We start from the raw sequence: 22944 nt of genomic DNA, 5'->3' as shown, positions 1-22944 counted from the left end.
ATATTGTCACATTGAGTAACATTATTTAGCAACAGCTGTTGCACTAGAATTTCATCCAAATACTGACGAGCTAATACCATAACCCTGTTTAAAGCTAGTAAGACAGCCAAATAAAATGTTGCAAATATTAATGGCAGAATTTGCCAATAAAAGCTTTACAGAGTAGCTTATCTGCTGCTGCAAACGGATGACACCTTGCTGCAGTCAGTGTAGCAGGATGTCAGTGCACAGCTGGGATTTGAGGAGGATGCTGAGCGTTAACACTTTCTCCTCTAAAGGGAGGTACGATGAGTACTGGTGACCAGGACCTGTGTTTTTACATCCAAACCAAGACAGCATCAACCTGTTGACTTCAAACATGAGGCTCTGGCATGGGTCAAGTCCCAAGCCAGAGACAGGAACACCGAAGTCTTAAAAGCCACTGCTCCTCCCCAACATACTCAAGCCTTACTTGGGTATCTAACCTAACAAGTAAACCTCAGTCCTGGCAAACGGGTAAGATCTTAAAGCCTGCTGGGCCCAGTTACACATAATTATACACAGCACATCAAGCCAAAAAGGAACAGGGAAAAGCCAGCTGATTCACGCCACCTAACTTTAACGCATACAGGCTGGACAACAACAGGGTCTAGTCACCTTGGCTGCCTTCGCAGCCGGCAAAATGAGACATGCAGGTGTGACTTACATGAAGGTGTGACTTACCTGAGCTGCTTCAGATGGTCACATCAAAATAAAATTAATAGCTCCCTAAATTCTATACTGACAAGCCTTCCCCTGATTACAGAGAGAAACTAAGGCAATTAGCTCAGTTGCAGACACCTACGGTTAGCCAAATAAACCCAAAACGTAGACTTGCCCCTGTAACCAGCCACAGTTCAAAGCATGAGTGTCCCACAAACCCTTAGCCCAAAGCGACACGGAGCAGAGCTTCTGTGAGAAGACCCCCGCAGGGGCAGAGCCCACTACAGGCACAATGCTTTGCACTTCACCATCATGCATTTGGGGCAGTCGCCCACAGCTTTTCACGGCAGGGTTACGAGACCATCAACTTGAACAGTTGTACTTTGCAGCCCTTTTCTTTCCCAGAGGGAACAGTCAAAGCCAGCTCCACCACAGCTTAACTTCAGTGCTTTGGCTTCTCCACCCTGATTTTGGGGGCCTGCTGTACCCTGGACTTAGAATCAGCCACAACACAGGGTGGGCAGCGGGTGGTCACGGCTGGGAGACGGACACTTAACCAGCTCCACCCACAGCCTCCCTCTCCATGCCTGAGATGGGACTAAAAACCCTTCCCTCCCTCAGAGGAGAGGTGTGCAAGGACCAACTCACTGGCATGCAAAGACTGCAGGAGCTCCCCCCGCACGCACCCGGTCCCAGCAGCGCTCCCAGTCTCAGCTCTGGGGAAATTCTGGAGCAGCGTCAGGTACATTTTGGGTGGCCTTGCTGTTGCCATTGTTTCAAAACGGGAGTGCATGTTAAAATTGTAATAAAAAGGCAGTACTCTTGCTAATGGTCATTTTTATACTCAATTCAAACCTTTCTAATACAAAAAGGGAAAAGAGCATTCACTAATAACTGGAGAGTCGAGAGGCTAGAGGCCAAATTTGATCATATTTTTCTTTATTTTATTTACGTTACTTTACTCAAGACTGCAGGAACAGAAGAATGCTTTTACTCATTAGACGATTTTCCTAAAACCATCTGCTGTTACAGCTAGGCTTCTAGGTTAACACTGCCCTGTGATTAGAGCAACTCCCCATGTAAAATCTATTTGGGCTGAGAGTTTCAGGGGCTTCATTTACGCTAGCAGAATTGCAGAGCCATAGCCCAGCGCCAGCATCGCCACTGCACTTTCTTGCTCTTTGCAAAACCTCTCCAACCTGTCTCCATTTCAAGTAGGGCTCTTGCAGCCAGCAGTGGGGCTATGTCAGTTCACATATTTTAAGGTTTTCCTCACAACCGGGAGGGATTAGAAAATGAAGCTTTGATGTGTTCAGGACATGTGCTTGAGATTACTTATGTACCTAGATGCTAGCACATGTGCCTGCAAGTTGTGGTCTAAATTTGTTTGTCCCTGGCAGCTCGTGTTTGCAGCCATAGGTGGAGTTTGTGTAAAATTCTACTACTGTATGCCATTTTGTAGTTAATAATACTCTACAACCTATATTCAGTAACAATATTTGAATCTATATTGAGGAATATTATATCATTGCAGAATAAGAGCTATGACACATAAGGACCACATAATGAAAACAACATCATTGCAAGAGAAGCGGTTGAAAATTAATTTGAAAGCCATTTGGAAAATTGTTGCAGGATTATTAAGGATTATTGATGAATAAATGCCATCTATAATTCTTTTAAAAAGCTGCACATTCCAAGCCATTTTATGAATTCTTGCATCTATGGGGAGAGATTTACATATTTTATGTAGCTTTTTTTTATTCTGAGATAACAGGTACTATCTAAATATTGTTATACATATAAACATGACTGCTCCACACTGTGTTGTGTTTCAACCAGACCAAATACTCTCCATAGCACAGGAGATGTTACAAGATCTTAATACGGAGTTCTGCAAAGAGTGGCAGGATTTTTTTGGTTTTTGCCTTTTTTCAACAAGCGTTACCTTCTGTGGACTTCTCCAAGGCGAAAAACCAAACCCATACCAGTTACACTTCTTCAGCACTTCACAACTTTTAGATGTGCTAGTCCTCTTCAAGTCAATGAGAGTTTTACAGCTAAATCTAACCCTGCATGCTTTGCCAATTTTCTCTGGTGCTTTCCTCCTAGAAATGCAGGCACTTGGTACATATATAGCAGTGAGACTGTATTAAAAGCCACAGCAGGTGGAAAATAATACAGCCCAGGGAAGTTTTTGGTTTTGACTCTCCTCACAATCAAAGCTATGCACAAAGCACAATGAGGCACAGTAAATAAAGACATTTCACACAGACAAGCACGAAAATCTTCCAAAACAAAGAAAATTAAATTATCTTTCAACTAAAGAACATGCTGCAGTGAAAGACTAAATGAGCGATTCTAATTAAAACCATGCTGCGAATCTCCTACTTTCCACCACGAAAAAAAATCAGCTAGTGTTTGTGCATGTACAGCCACCCTCTAAAACCAGTCAAGCAGCTTTCCAGCCAAACAATGCAAGACACAGCATCTCAGAACTACAAAACATATTGAAATTATTTCCATAGCAATCATAACAACAACATGCCAGGCCAGGATGTGCAGGGAGGGAGGGCGGCGGCAGGAGCTCAGCTCGCCGCCGGCCCCGGTGCTGCCCACTGCACCAGCCACACCGCCGGCAGCACCCACGCGGCGCCCGTCCCCTCGCCCCGCGGCCGCATCCAGCGCCCCACCGGTGTGCGCGCCCCGCTCGCCGGGGCTCGCTTTGGCAACGGCCTCATCCAAAACAGGCACTCGCATCTCCCTTCTCCGCCCCGCGCTCATGGGCAAAGCGTTACGTCCCTGCGTGCACACGCAGGAGCGCCACGGCACTGGTAGTCCTGGCCCGAGGCAAGCACAGGCAACGTTGTGCAAGCCCCGCTCGAGCTTTTTAATCCTGACATGTCGCAACCATCTTGGGCTCAGGTCTCTCTCCTTGCGGTGCTAAACCAAGCTGCGGCCTCAGGTGAAGACGCTAAGAGGGGGATAAAAACTTGGGACCAACCCTTTGTGCCTGAGCTGTGCCCGGGCTTCACGCACGGCTCAGCTCTGAGCAGCTCTCCAGAAACGAAATGTGATCTCTGTTCCGACCCACCCCCTCCTAGCTATTTATCTACTTGTGCAGCCACGATGTGCTGCGGGCTTCCCGAACACTAGCCACTGTCCTTTCACGGGCAGAGAGCCAAGGGGACGGGAATGTGCGGCTTACTAAGCGCAGCGAATATGGGCATCCATGTCCTGCGCAGAACACCCATGATATGCTGATACTGCTATTTTGATGCAGGCATAGGGACAGGAATCAGCTAAATATAGCAGACTTCAGTGACCGGTCTAAATTACAGACTTAAATGACATGAAGAAAGGTACAGATTGCCCAAAGACAGAGGAAAGTAATGGGAAGATTTTGGATGGCGACGGGAAGCTTTGCTCTGGCATCATTATGCCTGACTTGCGATCAAGACATCCAGTAAAAGCTTCAGAGACACAGGAACTTCATGCCCATTAGAAGTGGGCAGGCATAACGGTGGTGGAACAAAAAGATGTAATCATCTTAAGGGATCCCAAAATCAAAGGCACTGAAGGCAGACGAAAAGGAGGATCCAGTTAATGGCATTCACCTGAAAACCATCAGAAGGAAGCAGCAACACATGGGGAACCTGCAACCTATGCCCAAAGTGCATCAGATTTTTAAGAGGGGAAACTTAATGGACCTCCTGAAAAGCTGCAGAGAGGTCTGCAAGAAAAGCACGCAGATTCTGCAACTTGCTCCCTTTTTCATGCTATTTTTGGGCAGTTGGCAGCCCCACATGCTCACGTGTGACACCCAATCTCTTGTAACACCCGTGCAAGGCAGTGAAAGTGTCTTAATCCAGATTTTGCAGCTGAGGAACCTAAGCGACAATAAGTGACACAATTAATTGCCAGTTGATCAATGTATCCTTGCTTGGTAGAAAACTTAAGCACATGTTCAACATTTAATCCCACTTTATGAAAATTTAAGCATATACTTAAGTGCTCTGTTGCACTGTAATAGAAAGATCACTTTGCTCAATCTCTTTTACATTTTTTCCCCTTACATTACATAGAATGGGACCAGCAATATTTTTACACAAGTAGCACTGCAAGTGGCAAGGGAGGAGTTTCCTTCCTGGTGAGGACGATGGGTTTTCTCCAGGATTCACATTTGGCAGTAACACCGTGCTATCAGCGCCCCAAAGAGCAAAACTCATCGAGGGGGACTTTGGTGTCTGTAACTGCAGTGCTGAGGAACTTCCAAAAACGTACCCACGCTGTGCCTGCAAGCGTTGTTTACTGCTTTGAACAGGGCTGCATTTGAAACCTAGGCAGTAGACTTTTAAATCCCAATATACATAATGTCTGCATGCAAACCAAAAGCAGGAGTTCCTCTGCTTTATTGGGTACTGAAACATTAAAAACAGGTGTTTAAAAACCATATTACAAATCTGTCTGCAACCTGTACTATTTTTACCATGTGCAAGTAAATTGATCACTAGTGTGTTTCAGCTGTTTCAGTGAAAATATGCAACTCCTGCTAAATTATTTCTTAAACATGTGGAGGGAGGAGAAAGTTTATTTAATTTCACTGCACTGCCAGCATGCAACATATTTTACTTATGTGTATGTATACAGCAGATGCTGTAATGGATCATCTCCCTTTCACGGCCCGTATCAAAGATCTTGAGCTATTCTTCACAAGGAAAGAAATGATAAACCCCTGCTCATAACGAAAGCTGCAACGTACTTCGAGAGAGCACCTGAGTAATTTGACACCATATTTTCCACTGATTCAGCCTGTTAGTTGGAACAATGACTCATTAAAATGGAAAATCCATATTATAACCCCATATCCTGACATTCCAGATTACAAAGTATGTTACGGATGTGATTTTTTTACTCTTTTACGTATAAAAATTAGGAAGTATAAAACCAGGAATTATTCCAATGAAGTTACATTGGTGTGAAAGTGATCTGAAATACGAACTGGCCCCCAGTATATCTTCATACAGAATGCACACAATATAATTTTCATGATATATATGTTTTATATAATTTGGAGTACTAATAAGAAAAAAAGAAAATCGTTTGCCCTGAGATATTCCTTTTAGGAATAGAGGACAGATGTCTAGTTGCCAAAGCAGACTTGTAAAAAATTAATCACCTGCCTCATGCAGGTTAGCAGTATTTGGCAGGTAGGTTAGCTCAGCTCATAATGAAGCATCTGGCTTTTGGTAAAGCTGCATTTTAATTTTAACCGTGTTTCATTTCAGCTTTTGGGTGCATGTCAACGTGCAATAATCTGACAAGTCTGGAGCAGATTTACTGGTTGATAATTTTGGTGTAGGTCTTCTCAACTGCAACCAAAACTAAGTCAAGTAACAACTGTGGTTCACGCCCAGAGCACAGCCTCACGTATCACCTGAGCCTCCCTGTAAGGCCATTTCAAACCCAGTCTTCAACATCTTACCCATCCACAGTCTTATTTTCTTAACAACAGCTAAATTGACTAAGAGTCAGCAAACTCTTAAGCATGTGCTTGAATTAAGCAGGCTAAGCTGACTGACTTCAGCAGTGCCACGATAGCACTTTGAATGTGGTTTGGTTTGGGTTTTGGGGTTTTTTTGTTGGTTTTTTTTGGTAACTGAGGTCTGGTAATTTAAGGCAAGCAAAAGGTCTCCCCATGTTGTATTTTTCCTTAGAAAAGTGGGTACCCATTTGTAGCACTACTGGTAACCTCTTTTGGCTAACCAGAAGCATCTGCAGCTCGTTCTCAGATGCTGGGAGGGCAGAAGAAGAGCAGCTGAAGCTTAGGGAGGTCTGCAGAACTGTGGCCTTCTGATTCTGTGATTCTCAGCACTTCTTGTACCCCCCGATGCATGCATTTTCAGTAGAAGGATGCTTCTACCACAAATTTACTGAGAAAAAACCCGCCGCCACCACCACTGATTGCCCTTGTGAGAGAGCAACCACTATGCAGATGCAGGGGCCATTCTTTAACATGAATAGCTCAGGCATTTGAATAATGTTTCCAAAAGACAAAGATCTATTACAGCATGAATTCAGCAATTGCCAATTTTTGCTTTTACATTATGACCATTTTTTAAGCTTTCAAATGTCCCAAAATCGCCAGGAATCTCATTGGCTGTTGTTTTTCTCTTCTTGTATTACTTAAGCGGAACCGTTTCTTTCTAATACTTTTTTAAAAAAGAAATATAAGAGAGAACAGATCATACTGCAGGCTCCTGAGCTCTAGCAGATCTTGACAGAGAGTAGAAAGGAAGGACCTGGGAACATTTAGCTCTGTAAGCACATTCGCAGCAGCCTCACCAGCAGTACTACAAATGCCTTTGCCAGGCTGCTGCAGCTTGTGCAGGTCCTAGCACACCACTGCAGAGAAACTGCCTATTTCAACTGCTGATTATATTAATTTTTTTATTTCCATCTTCATTGAACACCACCCACTGACAGATACTCCCCAGGCCTACAGATACACTTGCACTTTATTTAGTTATGTAGAAAAGACAAGGCAAGGGGATTTTTGTTATCTTGCTTGGGACCTGACACTTGTGGGAAAGAGGAATGGCAACTTCTGTAAGAAAATTCAGAGACAGAGCAAGAGCCATGGCGTCTGCAACTTTTAGCAGGAGTGATGCAATATTAAGCAGGGGGGCAAAAGGGATGGAAAGGACAAAAAAAGCATAGCACTCAGTCAAGTATGAGTCCTGATTCCTCCCTGGAGAGCAGCGATACACGTTTTTGAGGTATGCTTCCAAAATAATGATGAATGGCCCTTTCAGACAATGTGCAGAAAAAGCTCTGTCCACACTGCAAACAATTCACCAAGTGAAAGGATGCGGCATCAGACCTGAGGACAAAGTAAATGAAGAATGAGAGAAGAAAGATTACTACATTTATGTGCTATCTTTCTTGGTCTTGCAGAGACTCCCATCACATTGTTTCTAGACACTCGGTGTGCGTGCGTGTGCTGCTGGTCACCAAAACCAGCCTGACGAGGGAAGCAGAAAGGATGGCTCTGTGAGCAGTGGTGGAGATAAAGATGACTCCTCTGCTTCCTTCCTAGGTTTAACCTAGAAGGTCTTTGCCTTATCAACCACCACCAGAGGACAGCTAGAAGATACCCCAACACAGTGAGAGCAATGCCACCAACTCCCTTGTTACAAAGGACGAGGCAGAAGGGAAACCAGGAGAGGCCAAGGAAGAGGAAAGCCAGGAGCTGATGTCATCATCCCCTTTCCCGAGGGAACAGAGACAGCAACAGCGGAGGAGTGGGAACGCTTTTCATCCCCTCCTCCCTCAAGGCCACCACTAACTTCTGCTTTGCCAGTGACTAGCGAGTCCAAACTGAAGGCACACCTAGGTTGTTAGGCTAAATCCTTTGAGCTGGTAAGCCAGACTGAATGTCTCGGCATCCTAACCGCCGGGATATGTACTGTGGCGTCCATCAGCCCTCTGTGGGTGAGGTATCATTTTTAAAGGTGAGCAGAGTGCATCCCCCAAGTGCTGGCTGGTGGAAATTTCAGTTTTCATTTGGAAAGGGCTGTTGCGCCAAACAGCAGAGGCCTGTCCCCAGGACTGCTCATAAATCAGAGCTGAAGTTGCATTTTCAGGGTCATGAAATCTTCACTGGCTGACAGCAGCACACTTTCCAGAACGGCACCCTTCTGGACTCGGCCCTTCTCAGGGAGGCCTTACGCTACCTGTACGGCTGTGGTTGTGGAGCTACCCTGTGGGACCAACTTCGTGTGAAATACCAAAACCAAGAAACTCCCCCCTTCCCAAAATATGATCTTCTAATGACGAAAAAACATGATAAAAAGCTTTCAGTGGGCTTTCTTCCATTTGTTGGATTTATAGAAGCAATAGGAGCCTTAAAACATCTGCCAAATCATTCTAGTTTTCAGTTTTGATTATCTGTCTGCTAGTTTGAGGTTAGCTTTAACTATACAGATGCAAGAAGTGAGAAAGCCATTCAGCTTAGATTTATTCTTAAGAAGTACCGGCTGTCTAAAACAAGGCTATAAAATGTAGGCTCCCTGTCTGGTTTGTTGTATGGTTGCATGGCTTTGTGCTATTAATTGCAACCTGGCTAACAGGTGCTTGCCAATGTCTTTATATCCTCACCATAAGAAAGGATCATATTTCCATCTGGATAAAAGGGTGACGCTGTCTTCTAAAAAGAAGTTAAGAGCAGCCCGGAGAGGAAGTCCACTGTGGCATGACAAGTTGAATCACTGCTTACTAACGAGAATATGCCCTCTTTTCTGCTCTGATAGATCCAGAGAGGGAAGGGGAAAGTGGCTAACATGATTTTTTTCCACATCCAGTCCTCTTGGTCAGGTGTCAGATGGCCATGAGCTGGATCCACCAGGGACTGTTTTCCTTCCAGTTCCCTTGACTCACCCAGCTATGGTGGCAGCCCTGTTGTTTAAAACAAACTCGCAGCACTGGGGGACCCCTACCAAGAAAAGCACTTAGGCATGCACTGCAGGTATATGAGAAGTCCCATACTATGTACTTAAAGAATAACCGCGGGCTCACTCTTGCTGTGCAGCACCAGAGCATTGCTGCAAAGGACTTGCCCCGCTCTGTCTGGAAGAGCCTTCCTCTCAGCTTCCTTATCCCTTCATCTCCTTCCTGTCATCAATGCTGAACACCTCTTTCCAGTCTTTTCCTTTAGCTCTTCATTTCTCTCTTCTTCCCATCTTGCCTTCTGTGTAACCGCACAACCCTACTACCTCGCGCTGTTAACTATTTGTGAAGCCAGGTGCACGAGAAGTGCTATATGAGACTGTGATGTTAAAACATAAAAGCCCCAGCCCGAATGCATTTCAGCTCGCCGGACTGACTGCTGCCCCCTGAAGTTACAATGGTTTGATCAACAAGGCTTTCTGTCCTCTGAGGGGTTTGCAGAAGGTATTCATAGTTCTTGGGTCTGGAAGATGAAAGGACTCTGATAGATACCTGTGGTGGCCAGCACCTGGACCTGGACTACTTGAGCTCGTTATCCAAAAGCAACAAAACCAACCGATCCATGGGAAGCAAACGATAACGCGCTCCACGTGTTACCGGGGTGCACAAATAGCTCAGAGGCATGCTGGTGCCTAATTATGGTGGTGTGGAGATGTACAAAAATACTGAGACAGCAATTGCTTTAGAGAAGAGTTTGACACTTCTTAGTCGTAAGGGGATTTAAAAATCCCAACATATGCCTCAAGGACTTTGAAAGTCAGACCCAAAGTGCCTTCTTGAGATCTTGTTGAGAAACGACACAAGTCAGCTCTTGTGAGTGAGCCTCCTGGTACAGACATTTTGACTATGTAAATCAGCAGACAAATCCTTGTGTTTTGCCTGTAAAATGAGGGAGTTCAGACTATTCATCTGTTCACAGGCTGAGACCAAATTCTGTATTGGAGCGCACAAGCCATAGACAACCTCTACCTCTACACTGCAAAGCGATACAGTGAAAGGCAAGGCAGCATTCACTCTATCTTCAATATCAACTTATATTTCCAAGAGAAAAACAAATTCTGGCTAGTACCAGTTACCTAGATAAAAAAGGAAAAACCCTCTAACTCCTTTCTTCCCTTTTTCTAACCGATTTATCTACCCCATGCCAAGAGTGACCTTGAAGAAAATTCCTGGCATATTTTGCGTCAAAAAACTGAATAATAATCATGACTTTTGAAAGTGCTTACTAGACTATTCTGTGCATTTTAATATTTTCTTTTACCCTTTCGTCCAGTCTTCTATGGGCGTAAATCATACCCTTTAATTAAACATTCTTGAATATTTGGATTTTATCTCACAGATACACCGCACCCTGCTTGTAAAAATTCTATCTCAGGCAGCCAAAGAGCTTGACTTATTCCAAAGATGAGTTATTAATTAGAATATCTATAGACCATATACTTATAATCTGGTGCCATCCCTCCCTGGGGATCCCAAACTTTTATCTGCCAGCTGACTTACCTGCAGCTGAAAGAGAGCCATTGCTGGCTGGCATGTAACACCCATCTTGTGTAACTCCTTACCACCACTTTTAAAATGAAGAATAATAGGGAGATAGGTCCAAAGGAAGGACGTTTTTAAGACATTCTGGATGTAAACCCCTTGAATTAAATTCACTTCACTTAAAATATGGCTGTAGCTATCTAACTCTGTGAGTTTCCTAAAGTCCCCATTCACTTCATCTTGCTCCATTCAGAGAAATCCTCACTCTAGCCGTGAACTCCTGCAAACGCGGAGGTGCCAGCAGGATGCTACCAGGCGTGATTTCGCTTGCCGGAGTGGTCCCAGGTTTCACCCTCACCTGGCACGGCGTGCAGCCTCCTAACGCCTGACGCCAGCTGGGGCACAGGCCCCGTTCTGACTCAGAGCGGGGAGCACCCCGGCCTGAAATCACTGAAGGCAACGACAACTTGCAAAATACTTCCCCGAGCCAAGGGGTAAAAGCCGGTGCCAGCCGTGAGTTCACCAGCACCGCTCCCCAGCACCGCTCGTTTGCCAATCTTCTGCAGCATTTTTAGCTCGCTAGGTGTGCCGGCTCATCCCACTCTCAAAACATTTAGCAACCGAGAACAGCGATAGCTTGGGGCTGCCATGGCAGCCAAATACCGAAACAGGCAAAGGCGAAACATGAGAGAGAAGAATATTGCATTACCGGGCTCATTAGCCCTTACAGGCAGCTTGAAGCGCTCAAAACCATATCATTCCTAAGTACAGAAGGGAGGGTGCAGCCATCCCACAGAAGGAAATCCATAGGAAATCCTGCTGGCATGAAATAGGCCTGGGAGACAGCCCGCAGGAGTCTCCGAGTGAGCAAGCCCCACGCCGATGATGGAGAGATGATAAGGAGCGAGTGGCGCCTTCCAGCACCAGGTCGGGGCAAGACTGCTGCCGCGGGCAGCTGCCAGCACCCGCCAGGCTTGCCCCTTCCGTGGGTCACCATAAACCCCCGTGGCAGCCTGCCAGGCTCAGCGCTGCCTGCGCTTTCCCAGGCTCAGGTTTGGGAGAGAGGAGTAATCTCATAGACCGGCGGGCATTGAGCATGCTGCTGGGTCCCAGTGCAAAGCTCTTCAGCTTTACGTGCAGCCCTCTCCAGCTCCAGAGAAAAGTCAACAACCTGGAGGAGCCACTAGAGCCAAGGAAAAAAAACTGGTCTCCAACCCTGGACTTCATGTCACACCCATGAGGGACTCCTGCCCTCCTACACCACCACTCTCCTCGTCCAGCATGCCTGCCTCAGAAACCTTTGATTCTCGGACCCTTCCATCTCCTATAAGCTGGGGAACGTGCCATGAGCAGTGGATGCTTTCTGGATTTACTTCTCTACCTTAGCATGCCCTACAGATACGTGGCAGTATTACTGTGAGAAAATCTGGTTTGGGAAGCAGGATGCTAGTGAGAGGGGGTTTGAAACGGAGAAGGGAGGAAGAGACCTCCTCCGCCTTCTCCTCTTGTCAAAGGTAAAGGGGAAGAGCTTTAACAAAAGCAGAATTTAAGCAAACTCCCCCCAAGCAGCAACGTAAGAAAGACCTGACTGCCCACAGGGGCAAAAAAAATAATGCAAAAGGGTAGTGCAAGAGGTCAGAGCATTTTTATGAGGGGTGCCCCTGCGTCAACACCATTGAAAACACTGGGAAATATTACAGGGAAAAGCTTGATCCAAAATCTCTCACCTGAAGACACTCAAGATACTCTTTGAGCTTACACCTGGGTCTGAACTTTGAAGCTTGGGCTCCTTTCTGTATAACACAGTGGACTGAATCAAACCTGACCCAAACACCTGCAACATCTGGAAATATGTTGATTCAGAGATGCATTTTACAGCTTTTTTCAGTCACCAATTTATCAGAAGTTACTGCCTAGATTTCCGCCTCCTCCTTTAATTTATTTATAAGCACCTTTGTTTTTAAAGTACTTCCTTCTTTATAAGTACTTAGTTTTTCTCTTATAAAAAGTATTTATAAGTATTTTCTTTCTTTTTTGGAAGTACTTTTCATCCATCCATCCATCCAACTCTGGTCTAAGTCAGAAACTTTTAAGTATTTCCTCAAACAGATAACTAGCAGGGATAGCAATGTCAGCATGGAGAAGCTTTTTCTGGCCCTCTTTTATGTTTCTGTTCTTTTTGGAGGAAAGGATGTTCAGGTTGTAATAAAAGGACTGAAAAATACATTAATCTTTATTAAACCGGTAGAGCCAATTGACAGGGCTTGGGCTGGCTGCTTCCTCCCCTCTCCCTTCGTGCCCTTCCGCAGTTTCCTCTCCTCTTTTCTGACACTTGTTTTTGTTTGGAAGTAGCACGCTCACTCCCGACAGACCGAGACAGGGGATGAGGGGGGAAATGTCTGGACTCATTTAGTCCAATTAAACGCTGGCATCACATTCAGTCTTTCCAAAAAGCACGTAGGAAACTTTAAACGCCAGGCTGGCCGCTGCGAATTGATGCCTCCCCATTTACATTTCCTTGCATCAAGCCACAAACAGAGTAGGTATTAATTGTCATCAAGCGTGTCTGCCACAAGCCCCTCTTTAATATCATTCACAAATGTTCTGCTAAAACCTTTTGTCTTTCAGCAGGTCATTTCCATAATCCCATGTCACTGATGAGTTTTGGCAGAGCTAAAGAGCAAACTGTTTGCTGCTGACGGCTCCCCTCACTTTCCTTTTTCAGCTGCCGCAGCAGCAGGCAAATTCTGTAGTGGCACTCCCCGCCCAATGTCATCTCAAACGCGCACCCTTCCTTCGAACAACGTGTTTGCTAACCGGGTTTTACAGCAAATAAACAGACGCACGCGAGCCCTGCGTGTGGTCTGTACGTCGTATCTCGAGCCGTCCGGTCTTTCCACAAGCCGCTGCTGCTGCGGGAGGAGTTGCGGCATAAACCCAAGCAGCCTGAGCAGGGTGGCAGCGCCTGCCTCCCTCCCACACACAGGGCCCTGACACCCGTGGGTCCCGCGGTACCCAGGCAGCGATACAACCTGGGCTCCGCTGCACAGCGGGTCACAACCCCAACAGAAGGCACTGGAAGTTTAACTTCTGGGTGAGAAAGAAGCAGCTGAGGAGGGGCAGGCACAGTCAGCTCCCTCCCACTGCTTTTTCTTTTTTTGTTTTAAACAACTAAATCTTGTTCTTCCCACTCCTGAGGAAAGTCCTTTAAAAATGAATGAGACTAGTCATGTAAATGAATTAAGGGTCAGTTTACAGTGTTATTAAATTAAATGCTTTATATACAGTAACTGAAGAGTTCGGTAGAATTCATGAAACTAGATTCAGACCTCAGATGGTTTCCAGAGCGGCTGGAAGGGTTTAAGGAACTAAACAGAAGAAACTCAAAAAGCCTCGCTTTGCTCAGCATTCACTGCAACGTCCAAACCAGCGACATACTTCCACGTCCCTGCTACGGCTCTGCCCTCCGACATGTTCACAGCTCTGATTAATCCAACCACAAGTTAAGGACTAAGCGTACTGAGGCACGTCCCCAGCTGATCTGAGTATAACCTGCATGTCTGAAATCAGACTGCACAGATAGGTCCGTGGTCACCTCTTGCCAGCTGAACGCTTGCTAAGTCGTACACGGATGGAGCAGCAATCTGCTTGTGCCGTATTCACACTGCTAAGAGCAAGTGGATGCTCTTGCCTTGTTTTCAGTAAAGGCTTGTCGATCCAGGTTAAAATACACTCTAAGGCACACACATGCACAGTAATCTTTGAGGACAGGAAAAATCTCCCACCGCTTTTCGGTTCTGGAGAAGAAAGGGCGCTCGCCACAGAGCGCCAAGATAAACACCCTGTGCTGCTCGTTACGCGTTTTGGTACCTGCACGATAGGGTGGCCCCCCGCAGACGCCTTCACAGCCCCTCGACTGCCTTCCGTCTCGTAATGAGCTCGGTGGTGGGATTTCGGCTGCACTTCAATACGCAGTTCATAAGGTCCTGAGTGAGATGGCAGCTGCCAGTCAAGGGCAGGCAGGGATGGGCTATAATGGAAAGGAAAACGTATTAAAAATTAACATCAAGTACACTATCACAAACCACAAGCATCCAGCACTATTACTTTAGAGACCATGTTTCGCAGTTCATCCTTCACCATCTTACATTTAAAATTTCATCAATATGGATAATGCCACAACATAAGTAATTTAAAAGGTAATCATTATTTTATGAAGATTTATGGGTTGAGCATATCTGATGGCCCAGATGCTATCCCGTTTGTAAACAAAATGGAAAAATGTTAAGACACAGCTTGCAAATATCTTAATATATTGATTCTTGAACCAAAAGGAGAAAGGCAGGCAGAAAGATGCAGAGGAATTTAAGGAAGAGGATTTCTGCTGTGGAAGTGAATGCCAAACCAGCTCTGGAGGAGTTCTGCATTTAATGAATCTAATGGATTTCAACAAATCTGCTCAGTTTACAGGGAGCGGAAAGAAGAAAAAAAACCATTTCCCAGCTTCCTTCCCAACACAAAACATGTCAGAGAGTCTCAAAGCGAAGCCGGTCTCTTTCTGGTTCATGCACTGCAAGGGAGCAAGCTCTGAAGTCAGAACTTGCTTACAAATCCTACTAATGATGACGCGCAAGCCAGAAGAAAATCCAGCTTGCTCTTCCGGCCCTGTATTGACTCTGCAATTAACTAAAATATTAAGGACTCATTACCATCACACAAGCAAGCAGGCCCGACAGCATGCGATGGTGGGGAAGTGTCATTCTTAGAAACCCACTTCCAGTGTAAAACCACACTTGAAAATAGTCAGCAGAGCTCGGCTGTAAGAAATGCCAAGTTGACTCTTTGGGGTAAAAAAAAAAAAAAAAAAAAAAAAGAAAAAGAAACAAACAAGCACTGTTGAAACAGTGTTAGGCATGAGACAAATATATTGATCTTAAAAATCGAAGCAAAAAGCTTTGTGATGAAAACACTAATTTTATGTCTAGTGTATATTCTCTCCTTTGGTGAATTCTCCTCACCAGATGTCCTTCAAAAGCCTTTACAAGTAGTTAAACGGCACAATCGCAACATCCTACCCTGTCCTCTTATATCAAACTTTATTCTCTCTCCCATCAGCCTGGAGGAGATGACCAGCAAACAGAAAATCACAGCCCTCGACTCTTCTGTTGTCGCCACGGACCGGGGCTACCTGCCGTGGTGAGAGGGCTCATCCTGCCGCAGACGAGGAAGCTGAAGGGCTAATTAGCTCTCGCCCCAGTCTGTGAGGGGGCTGGCTGCTGGGGATTTACCGGTTCCATGCCTTGCTGCTATAGCCCTGGTGCAAGGACAGTCTGAACAGTGTGAATCACGCCTGAAATGAGCTGGCTGGGAGGGAAAGGATGCAAAAGAGCTTCCGCGCTGGATGCATATATTACAAGCACATATTCAGCTGGAGACTGAATACTCCATTTTACTGTCCCTGTGATCCACACGCTACCCTAGCGCACTTTCGGCTCCGCAGGTATTATGGCTTTCACATCCCCCAAAGCATCCCTGCTGCCTCCCACTGAGGGCCAGAGACTTTAACCACTTGCACTGGGTTTTTTTTTTTTGCTTTGCCTTTGTTTTGGTTTTGTTTTTGTTTTCGTTTTGGTTTTTTAAGTGCTTATCGAGCCCTTTATCACCAGCATATTTAACTCCTATCTGCTAGTGCACACGTGAATATACACTGACGGGACTTCAGGTGGTGCTAAGTTTCTCTACATTATCTTTATTCACTGCTTATAAATTTGCCAATTTGAGCCATGTGATTTGAATGCCTGTAGACACGCACTACACGCATTACAGGGGTCAGCTGCAGCCACTGAGTCCCAGCCCTGGGTGAGGACCAGGACCACCCTCACCCCGGGCACCCCCTGCTACCCCAGCACGGCTTGCTGGCGAGTTGCAGGCTCCAAACTTCCAGCTACTCTGCTCTCCAGCCCTCAGGACATGGAGCATCCTCAAAAATAACAGAGGGGGAGAGAAGGTGGTAACCGTACAGCTCCCAGCTCAGCCCAAATGGGAGCTCATCCAAAAGAAAGATGTTGCCTCTGTGAGGGCTCCCAGCTCCCATAAACGTCTGGATCCAGCAGGAGCCCGCGGGGCACGCTCTGCAGAGGCAAGACCCTGCCAGGGACAAATCCTGAATTTGGCTACTGTCTCCCCAGGCACAGGAGCCCCAGCCTTGGCTACAGGCAGGATGCTACATCTTCCGAGCTCCTGTGCAAGCCTTTCTACCAAAGTGGCCAGGGCCCACCTTGAGGGCGAGGAGAAGCTCTTCTGCTACTAGCCACTCGTACAAAGAGCAAAGAGACAGCAAAAAATTACAGGCAATTGGCCATTGTATATAGCCACTATTCTTTGCCTAGCACGATAGGTACACATACTTTAGTATGAAAAAGTCGTCCCCCCCTAGAAAAAAAAATCCTGGATAAACCAATTTGACTAATGATAAATGACAAAGAGCAGAGCAAAACAGCTGTCTCTCTCCTGGTGATGATCAGCACACATTTTTAAACAGATGTTTCTGGTTTTAAGTAAATTGTCACTTGATGGATCTTTTTTTTTTTTTTCTGAGGACACAACTTCTATCAGATTAGAAATTTTTAACACTTAATTAAAAAGGACAACTCTGACGGGCAGCATGTAGCCCTCAAGTGAAGAGGGATTTTTTTTTTTTTTCTAAGACACATGGAAGTAAGTAATAGTTCCATAACTAATTACATCTCTTTAAAAAACAAAGAAAAAAACCCCACAAAAAACCCTTTCAAATCAGCACCTGAAAATGTCAGTATAATTAAGTTGTAAAATTCATGTTCTCAAATAAAGCCTGAAAATAAAAATACAGTTTGCTGTTAGCCTGCAATCTATCACTGAAATTCCAAAATACCACCTGCCCAATTATAAATTGACAATTAATGGCAGTTTTCCTGATAAAGGAAGCAGAGTGATGCATTTAACAGTGTCATGGGCTGGGGCTGTCAGAGCTATTTCCTATGTTAGGTTATCTTCATCATGCACTTAACTTCCTGCAGCTAAACGTGGTTAAAGGAAAAAGTCACCAAGCAAATGGTGCACTGGTAAAATCAAATCTGGTTGCTGCAAATAAACCTTATCAATTTGAAAAGGGCCAAACTACCTCATCTAGCCAGCATCACGCGGAGGGGAGAAGAGCCCCTCCACAGGGGTCAAGAGGAGAAAGAAAAGGTCTTCATGCAGTCTTCCTATCAAATATACATTGGTGTATTTCCCTCAGATCGAATTTTCCGCCAATGGAAAACCTGTCCCATTCCTTTCTACGTGTCCTGCTGTAACGAGGGACAGTTGTTTCAAGGCTGGTTCACAAGACCTGGTGTTAGGCTGTAGAAAACTCACTCAATGTAACTCCGTCCTACATAAATCAGATTACAAAACAGATGAATAGTGATTTATTTTGCATACACCAGATACACAATATGATTAAATCAAAACCAGATTATCCAGTCTGGCTGACTTCTGCCTTTAGCAGAAACATTTATCAAATTCAGAAAAAAAAAAAAAAAAAAAAGATAGTAAGCAGCACACTGGAATATAGACAGAGAGGAAACAAAGCCAAAAATTTCTATTACACTTTGCAAAAGTGTTTAAGCCCCATTTTCACATGACTGTTATGCATTTGGGAATTAAATTACCATTGCACTTTCTAAGCTACTAGATGCCCAAGGCCACTTGAAAAAGAGATTTGCAAACTTTTTTTTGTCCTTAACTAGGCTGCTGTGCAAAAGGTGTCAGAACAACTGCCGGTCTCGCACAGGGACTAACCCTGCTCGTTGGCCAAGTACCACAGCATGGAGCCATCTCCCCCAGACAGCCGCCTGACAGCGGCGCAAGCCGCTGCCTGGGAGAGCAGGATGGTCAGTGTGGTTCAGCGCCTAAACTACAGCAAGTGACTTAGAAGGAGCGTGGCTGAGACTGGGTGCCCTGCACTGAACTTATTTTTTTTAACAGGGAGTGTTCCTTTAGAAACAAAAACATAAACTAGAGAAATCACAGGGCTGCTGAAATTTTTACCAGGCTGCTATCTTGCCCCTGCTCCAACTCTGCACCAAATGCAAACACGGTTATGATTTATTATTTATTACCTGTGTCTCACATCGAAGCGGATGCCTGTTAAAGATGCTTGTGTGTTTTTTCAAAGAGCAAGAAAACAACGATGTGCCTATGTGTCCACCAACTTGGTTGTGGTCAGAAAAATATACCTGCTTTGTATTTCACCTATGAGTTAACGTGGGCAGATTTTTCTATCTCTTTTTTTTTTTTTTTAATTTCCTGTGTCACAATTAAGCAATCTGGCTGTGAGCTGTTAAAATAGATGCTGCATCCCACCCCAGACTTGGCTGGGTTTTGCTGGCATGCAGAGCAAGTAGCTGCTCCGTGGAGTGCATGCGGCGCACTGGAATTCCTCACGCTGAAGTCTGAAAACGCGAGTCATCGTCATGCTCCCAGATAATACTTAACACTACCCTCCTGAAATTTCACTTCCAGAGATCGATTTGCATGGGAAATTTTGCGTTTGTTGGCTTAGAGGAAGAACAAGAAACTATTGCAGCAGGAATGGAGATAACAAGCGGCTGGCATCGCATCTCTGCTCCTTCTGAATTTAGAACCATGCAGTGCTAAAACGAGCTGGTGAAGGAAGGCTGTTAATAAGATGCTCACAGGGGCGTTTGAATGAACTGAAAAACAGTCAGGAGAAAGCGTGGGGAGGATTAAATCAAACAAACAAACAAAAAATCAGTTTACTGAGACAGGCTTCCAAGCGGTCTTCAGCCTTATGGTACAGCAACCTAACGTAACCAAAAGCCGCTGCTACGTGTTGGCAAGCCGAACTTGCTGAAGCATCTAAATATCCCCATCCAGCATGAATATAGCAGGAGAGAGAAAGAGTTAGAGGCGTTGCAGGCTCTTCCCTGTCCGCTCCCGCCGCCCCCCCAATTAACACTAATGAGTCCCAGGAGATGGTCACCGACACGCAGCCCCAAGTCCCCGCTTCACCGGGTGGTGCCCAGACAGCCCTGCCTCTGCTTTGTCTGAGGAACTTCCTCCCGCTCGCCATTAAGCACACACGTTTGCCAGGAACGCGCAGGCTGGCAAATCCGGTGCTGCCGCACCGGTGCCTATCTCTTCTTAAGACAGCTGGTGCCCTTTTCCACCTTCAGGAAACCCCAATTTCTTGAGAAACTTAACTTCTCCCAAGTAAGGTTGTCCTCTACCTCATGATCTGGACCAAAACATCTATTTTTTTTTAAAAAAAAACAAAACCAAAAAACAAACAAACAAAAAAGAAAAGCATCAAGAGCATCTGAAAAGACCACAGATCAAAAGAAAGAAGGAAAAAATATGCAACATTTTAAAATCATGACTTTTAAGGAAACCATATGATTTGGGCCCTCAATGAACAATTTTTGCATGCTTGAGTTTAATACTGTCGCAGTCACAAAAGCAGAATCCAAAAAATCCACAAAAAATAAACAAGCCCATCAACGCAGACTTTTGGCTTTTACCAAATGTGCTTTTGCAACTGGTAGACAGGTATCCAGCCATACATTCTCTAGGTGCAAACTGGAGCCTCCATATGTAAAACTACATGACCCTGTGTCTGTGAGGTCAAGAACATACATGTATATTTTTGAGGCTGAAAAAGAGACTGCAGCTAAAGAAAATGTGGCTTTCAACAGTTAAAAAAAAAATAAACCGTACAAGAGGGAGCTTTTATAAGCCACCTGGAACTGGGCGTCTATTCCTGGAAGCTCCTTTTGGTGTGGTACACCTCATACATGCCATACGCCCAACCAACAAACCCAACCATTTCTCCTCCCCCTCCCCCCAAAAAACACTACATTTAATGAAAACTGAAGTGTTAAAGGCCAACACACTTCTTGGATTAAACTGATGACACTTGAAATAACTACAACGCATTACTCCTCAACGAGTAAGAAACTGTCTCTAGGAAATTTCAGGTTGTGTTTAGTCAAATACAGCGGCTGAAGAGGAAGTCATAAAAAATGTGTAAGATACTCAGAAATCCGGCACTTTCATGAGCGCCTATACTTCTTGGTGCAATATAGGACGATTTAGGACATGCTAATGAGCGGGTAAAAAATAAACCATGGGATTTTAGTTTTGGAAATAGTCACTAACACTGCCCCCATACCCAAGGGCAGAAATCCGGTCCTGTACTTCCATTCTGGCTTTGACATGCTTTTGCCCATGAGAGATTCTGCATTACACAGCACTGAGGAGAGATGGAGAAACATCACAGAAAGGAACACAACTGAGCCAGAGAGGGCTTGAGAAACACAGAGCATCACCTGCTTGCATGACAACTGCCCAGTAGAGTGTGTGGTTCGAGTTTTTTTAAACTATTTGCTACATTAACTATAAAAGAGGGACTCCAGACAGAAACTTCTCGCATTTGAGTGAGACAGCAAAATGCATAAATACCGAAATAAAAAAAAAGACCTTGGAGCTAAAAGCTAAAGCAGAATTTCACAAAGACCATCTCTTGACTCTCTGCGTAATGATGCACCTCCAGTAGTTTTTGAGGCGGACTGGTACATTTAGGTAATCCATTTTGGTCTGGAAAAGGTACGATTCCCATCGCTACCTCAGGGTTTCTTCCAGAGCTTCTCCTGAAAATCTCTGCTTGATCTCTAAATATTTTCTACATCCAAAGATTTGGTGTGAGGCCCTGGGCTGCAACCGAAGCACCGCAGACCAAGCCCCAGCAGACCTGGGTTGACCTGTGCAGCTTCAGCCTCGGCTGCGGGGTCGGGCTCTGCCCTCCCACCCCGTCTTGCGATCCTCAGCACCCGCGTGCCGAGTGCCATGCAGGAACAGAGTTCATAGCCCCTGAGGGGGATGTGGGAGCCCGAACCCGCTCCAAAGAGCCCACGGCCAGGGGACCGGGCTGAGCCCACAGCCCTCATAAGTAACCAAGAGAAGCACAAGGCACAGAAAGACTGTGTTTCTGTTAAGGCAGGCGTTATTATACTCTTATGATACACTCTCATTATTCCCTTGCTCCGGGACTTGAAAAGCCTAAAGCGGCTTGAGCTTTAATTACGACAAATGAAAAACATCATTGATTTTAGAAACGATACAAAAAAGCAGATTCCCTTTTAGACTGATGCCTGCTATAAAACCCCGGGAAAGGAGACAGCACCCGGCCGCCGGTCTGCCTGAGCCTGCTCCCTCCTGCCCCCAAAGAGACGGGGATGCAAGAGAGGGAGGGAAAGGCGTCAGTGATTTTCCAAGGCACGCTGGCTTTTGATGAAAATTGCACTGCGTATTCAGGAAGAGACAGAGGAGGTAATCAAATCTGGTTATCTCGAAATCATTATGACCAGGTAGATTTTGGAGCCCGAGTTGTTTGTTGGAACCCACCCCTCCAGCCCTCACGTTTGAAATAGAACAGATGTGTAACATAACAGGAAAAAAATCCAGCGCTGTTGTGACAAATTCTTAACCAATTTTTTTGGAAAGATTTAAAATAACATAGTTTCTGTTGCGTAGGCTGTGATCCTGTTGACGTCCGTGCTTAGTTGCCCAACACTTTCATATACATAAAACGAGAGGTATTTTTGGTGGAAGGAAGCACGGTCAGTGTATCTGATTGGTAAAATAACTTAAAATCACATTTCGACAGTAACTTCCAACTGCCCTAGAGCACGAGTTAATGAGATCACATGGAAACATATTGTGAATCAGGAAACATATTTTATACAAGACCAAAACAGTGGAAAAAATGTTAAATACACAACGTAGTGGGGCTCCGTTTTGTACGCTTCACCTTTCTTGTTTGTGTTAGCGCACAGGCATGCCGGGTGCCTCCTGATGGACTGCAGCAAAGCGCCTACGGGCCGCTCGCTGCAACGGAGAGATAAAAGCCTGTTTGGTCAAACTGTCCTGCTATTGCCCTTGGAGTCTTTGGCAAAAACCCACAGCCAGCCTCTCTGATGAACACGGGCTACTTGGCACTTCAGTGGGAGAACATAAAAGGCTTTTTCTAAGTACACGGGACGGCTCTGAAGGATTTGCCTGGTGTTAGAAGTCTCCATCCCAGCTCCGAAAGGCAGCGAGTGCCTACCTCTGGATGGCTCGGCCAGACCCAGAGGGGTTGCTGCATTTCCCAGCGCTGAATTGAGCCAGGGTCCTGCAAGGAGCTTGGGCAACGCAGAGAGGAGGAGGAGGAGAACGGTGAGGAAGGGGACC

The 22944-nt window shown here is 45.4% G+C and overlaps 1 protein-coding gene across 5 annotated transcripts in view; it reads right to left on the bottom strand.

Moving 5' to 3' along the window:
• NFATC1 (nuclear factor of activated T cells 1) overlaps positions 1 to 22944 on the bottom strand; it is a 116721-nt gene that overhangs the window by 82152 nt on the left and 11625 nt on the right. For all 5 annotated transcript variants that reach the window (XM_087765130.1, XM_087765149.1, XM_087765168.1 and 2 more), the window contains exon 3: positions 14542 to 14701. In XM_087765130.1, coding sequence (XP_087621256.1) covers positions 14542 to 14701 — 160 coding nt within the window. The remainder of the gene's footprint in view (positions 1 to 14541; positions 14702 to 22944) is intronic.

The sequence above is a fragment of the Nipponia nippon genome, unplaced genomic scaffold, assembly GCF_047370975.1.
Source record: "Nipponia nippon isolate SJK-2023a ecotype South Korea unplaced genomic scaffold, ASM4737097v1 scaffold_1, whole genome shotgun sequence".
Lineage (NCBI taxonomy): Eukaryota > Metazoa > Chordata > Aves > Pelecaniformes > Threskiornithidae > Nipponia > Nipponia nippon.
This window is presented reverse-complemented; position numbering and strand designations above follow the sequence as displayed.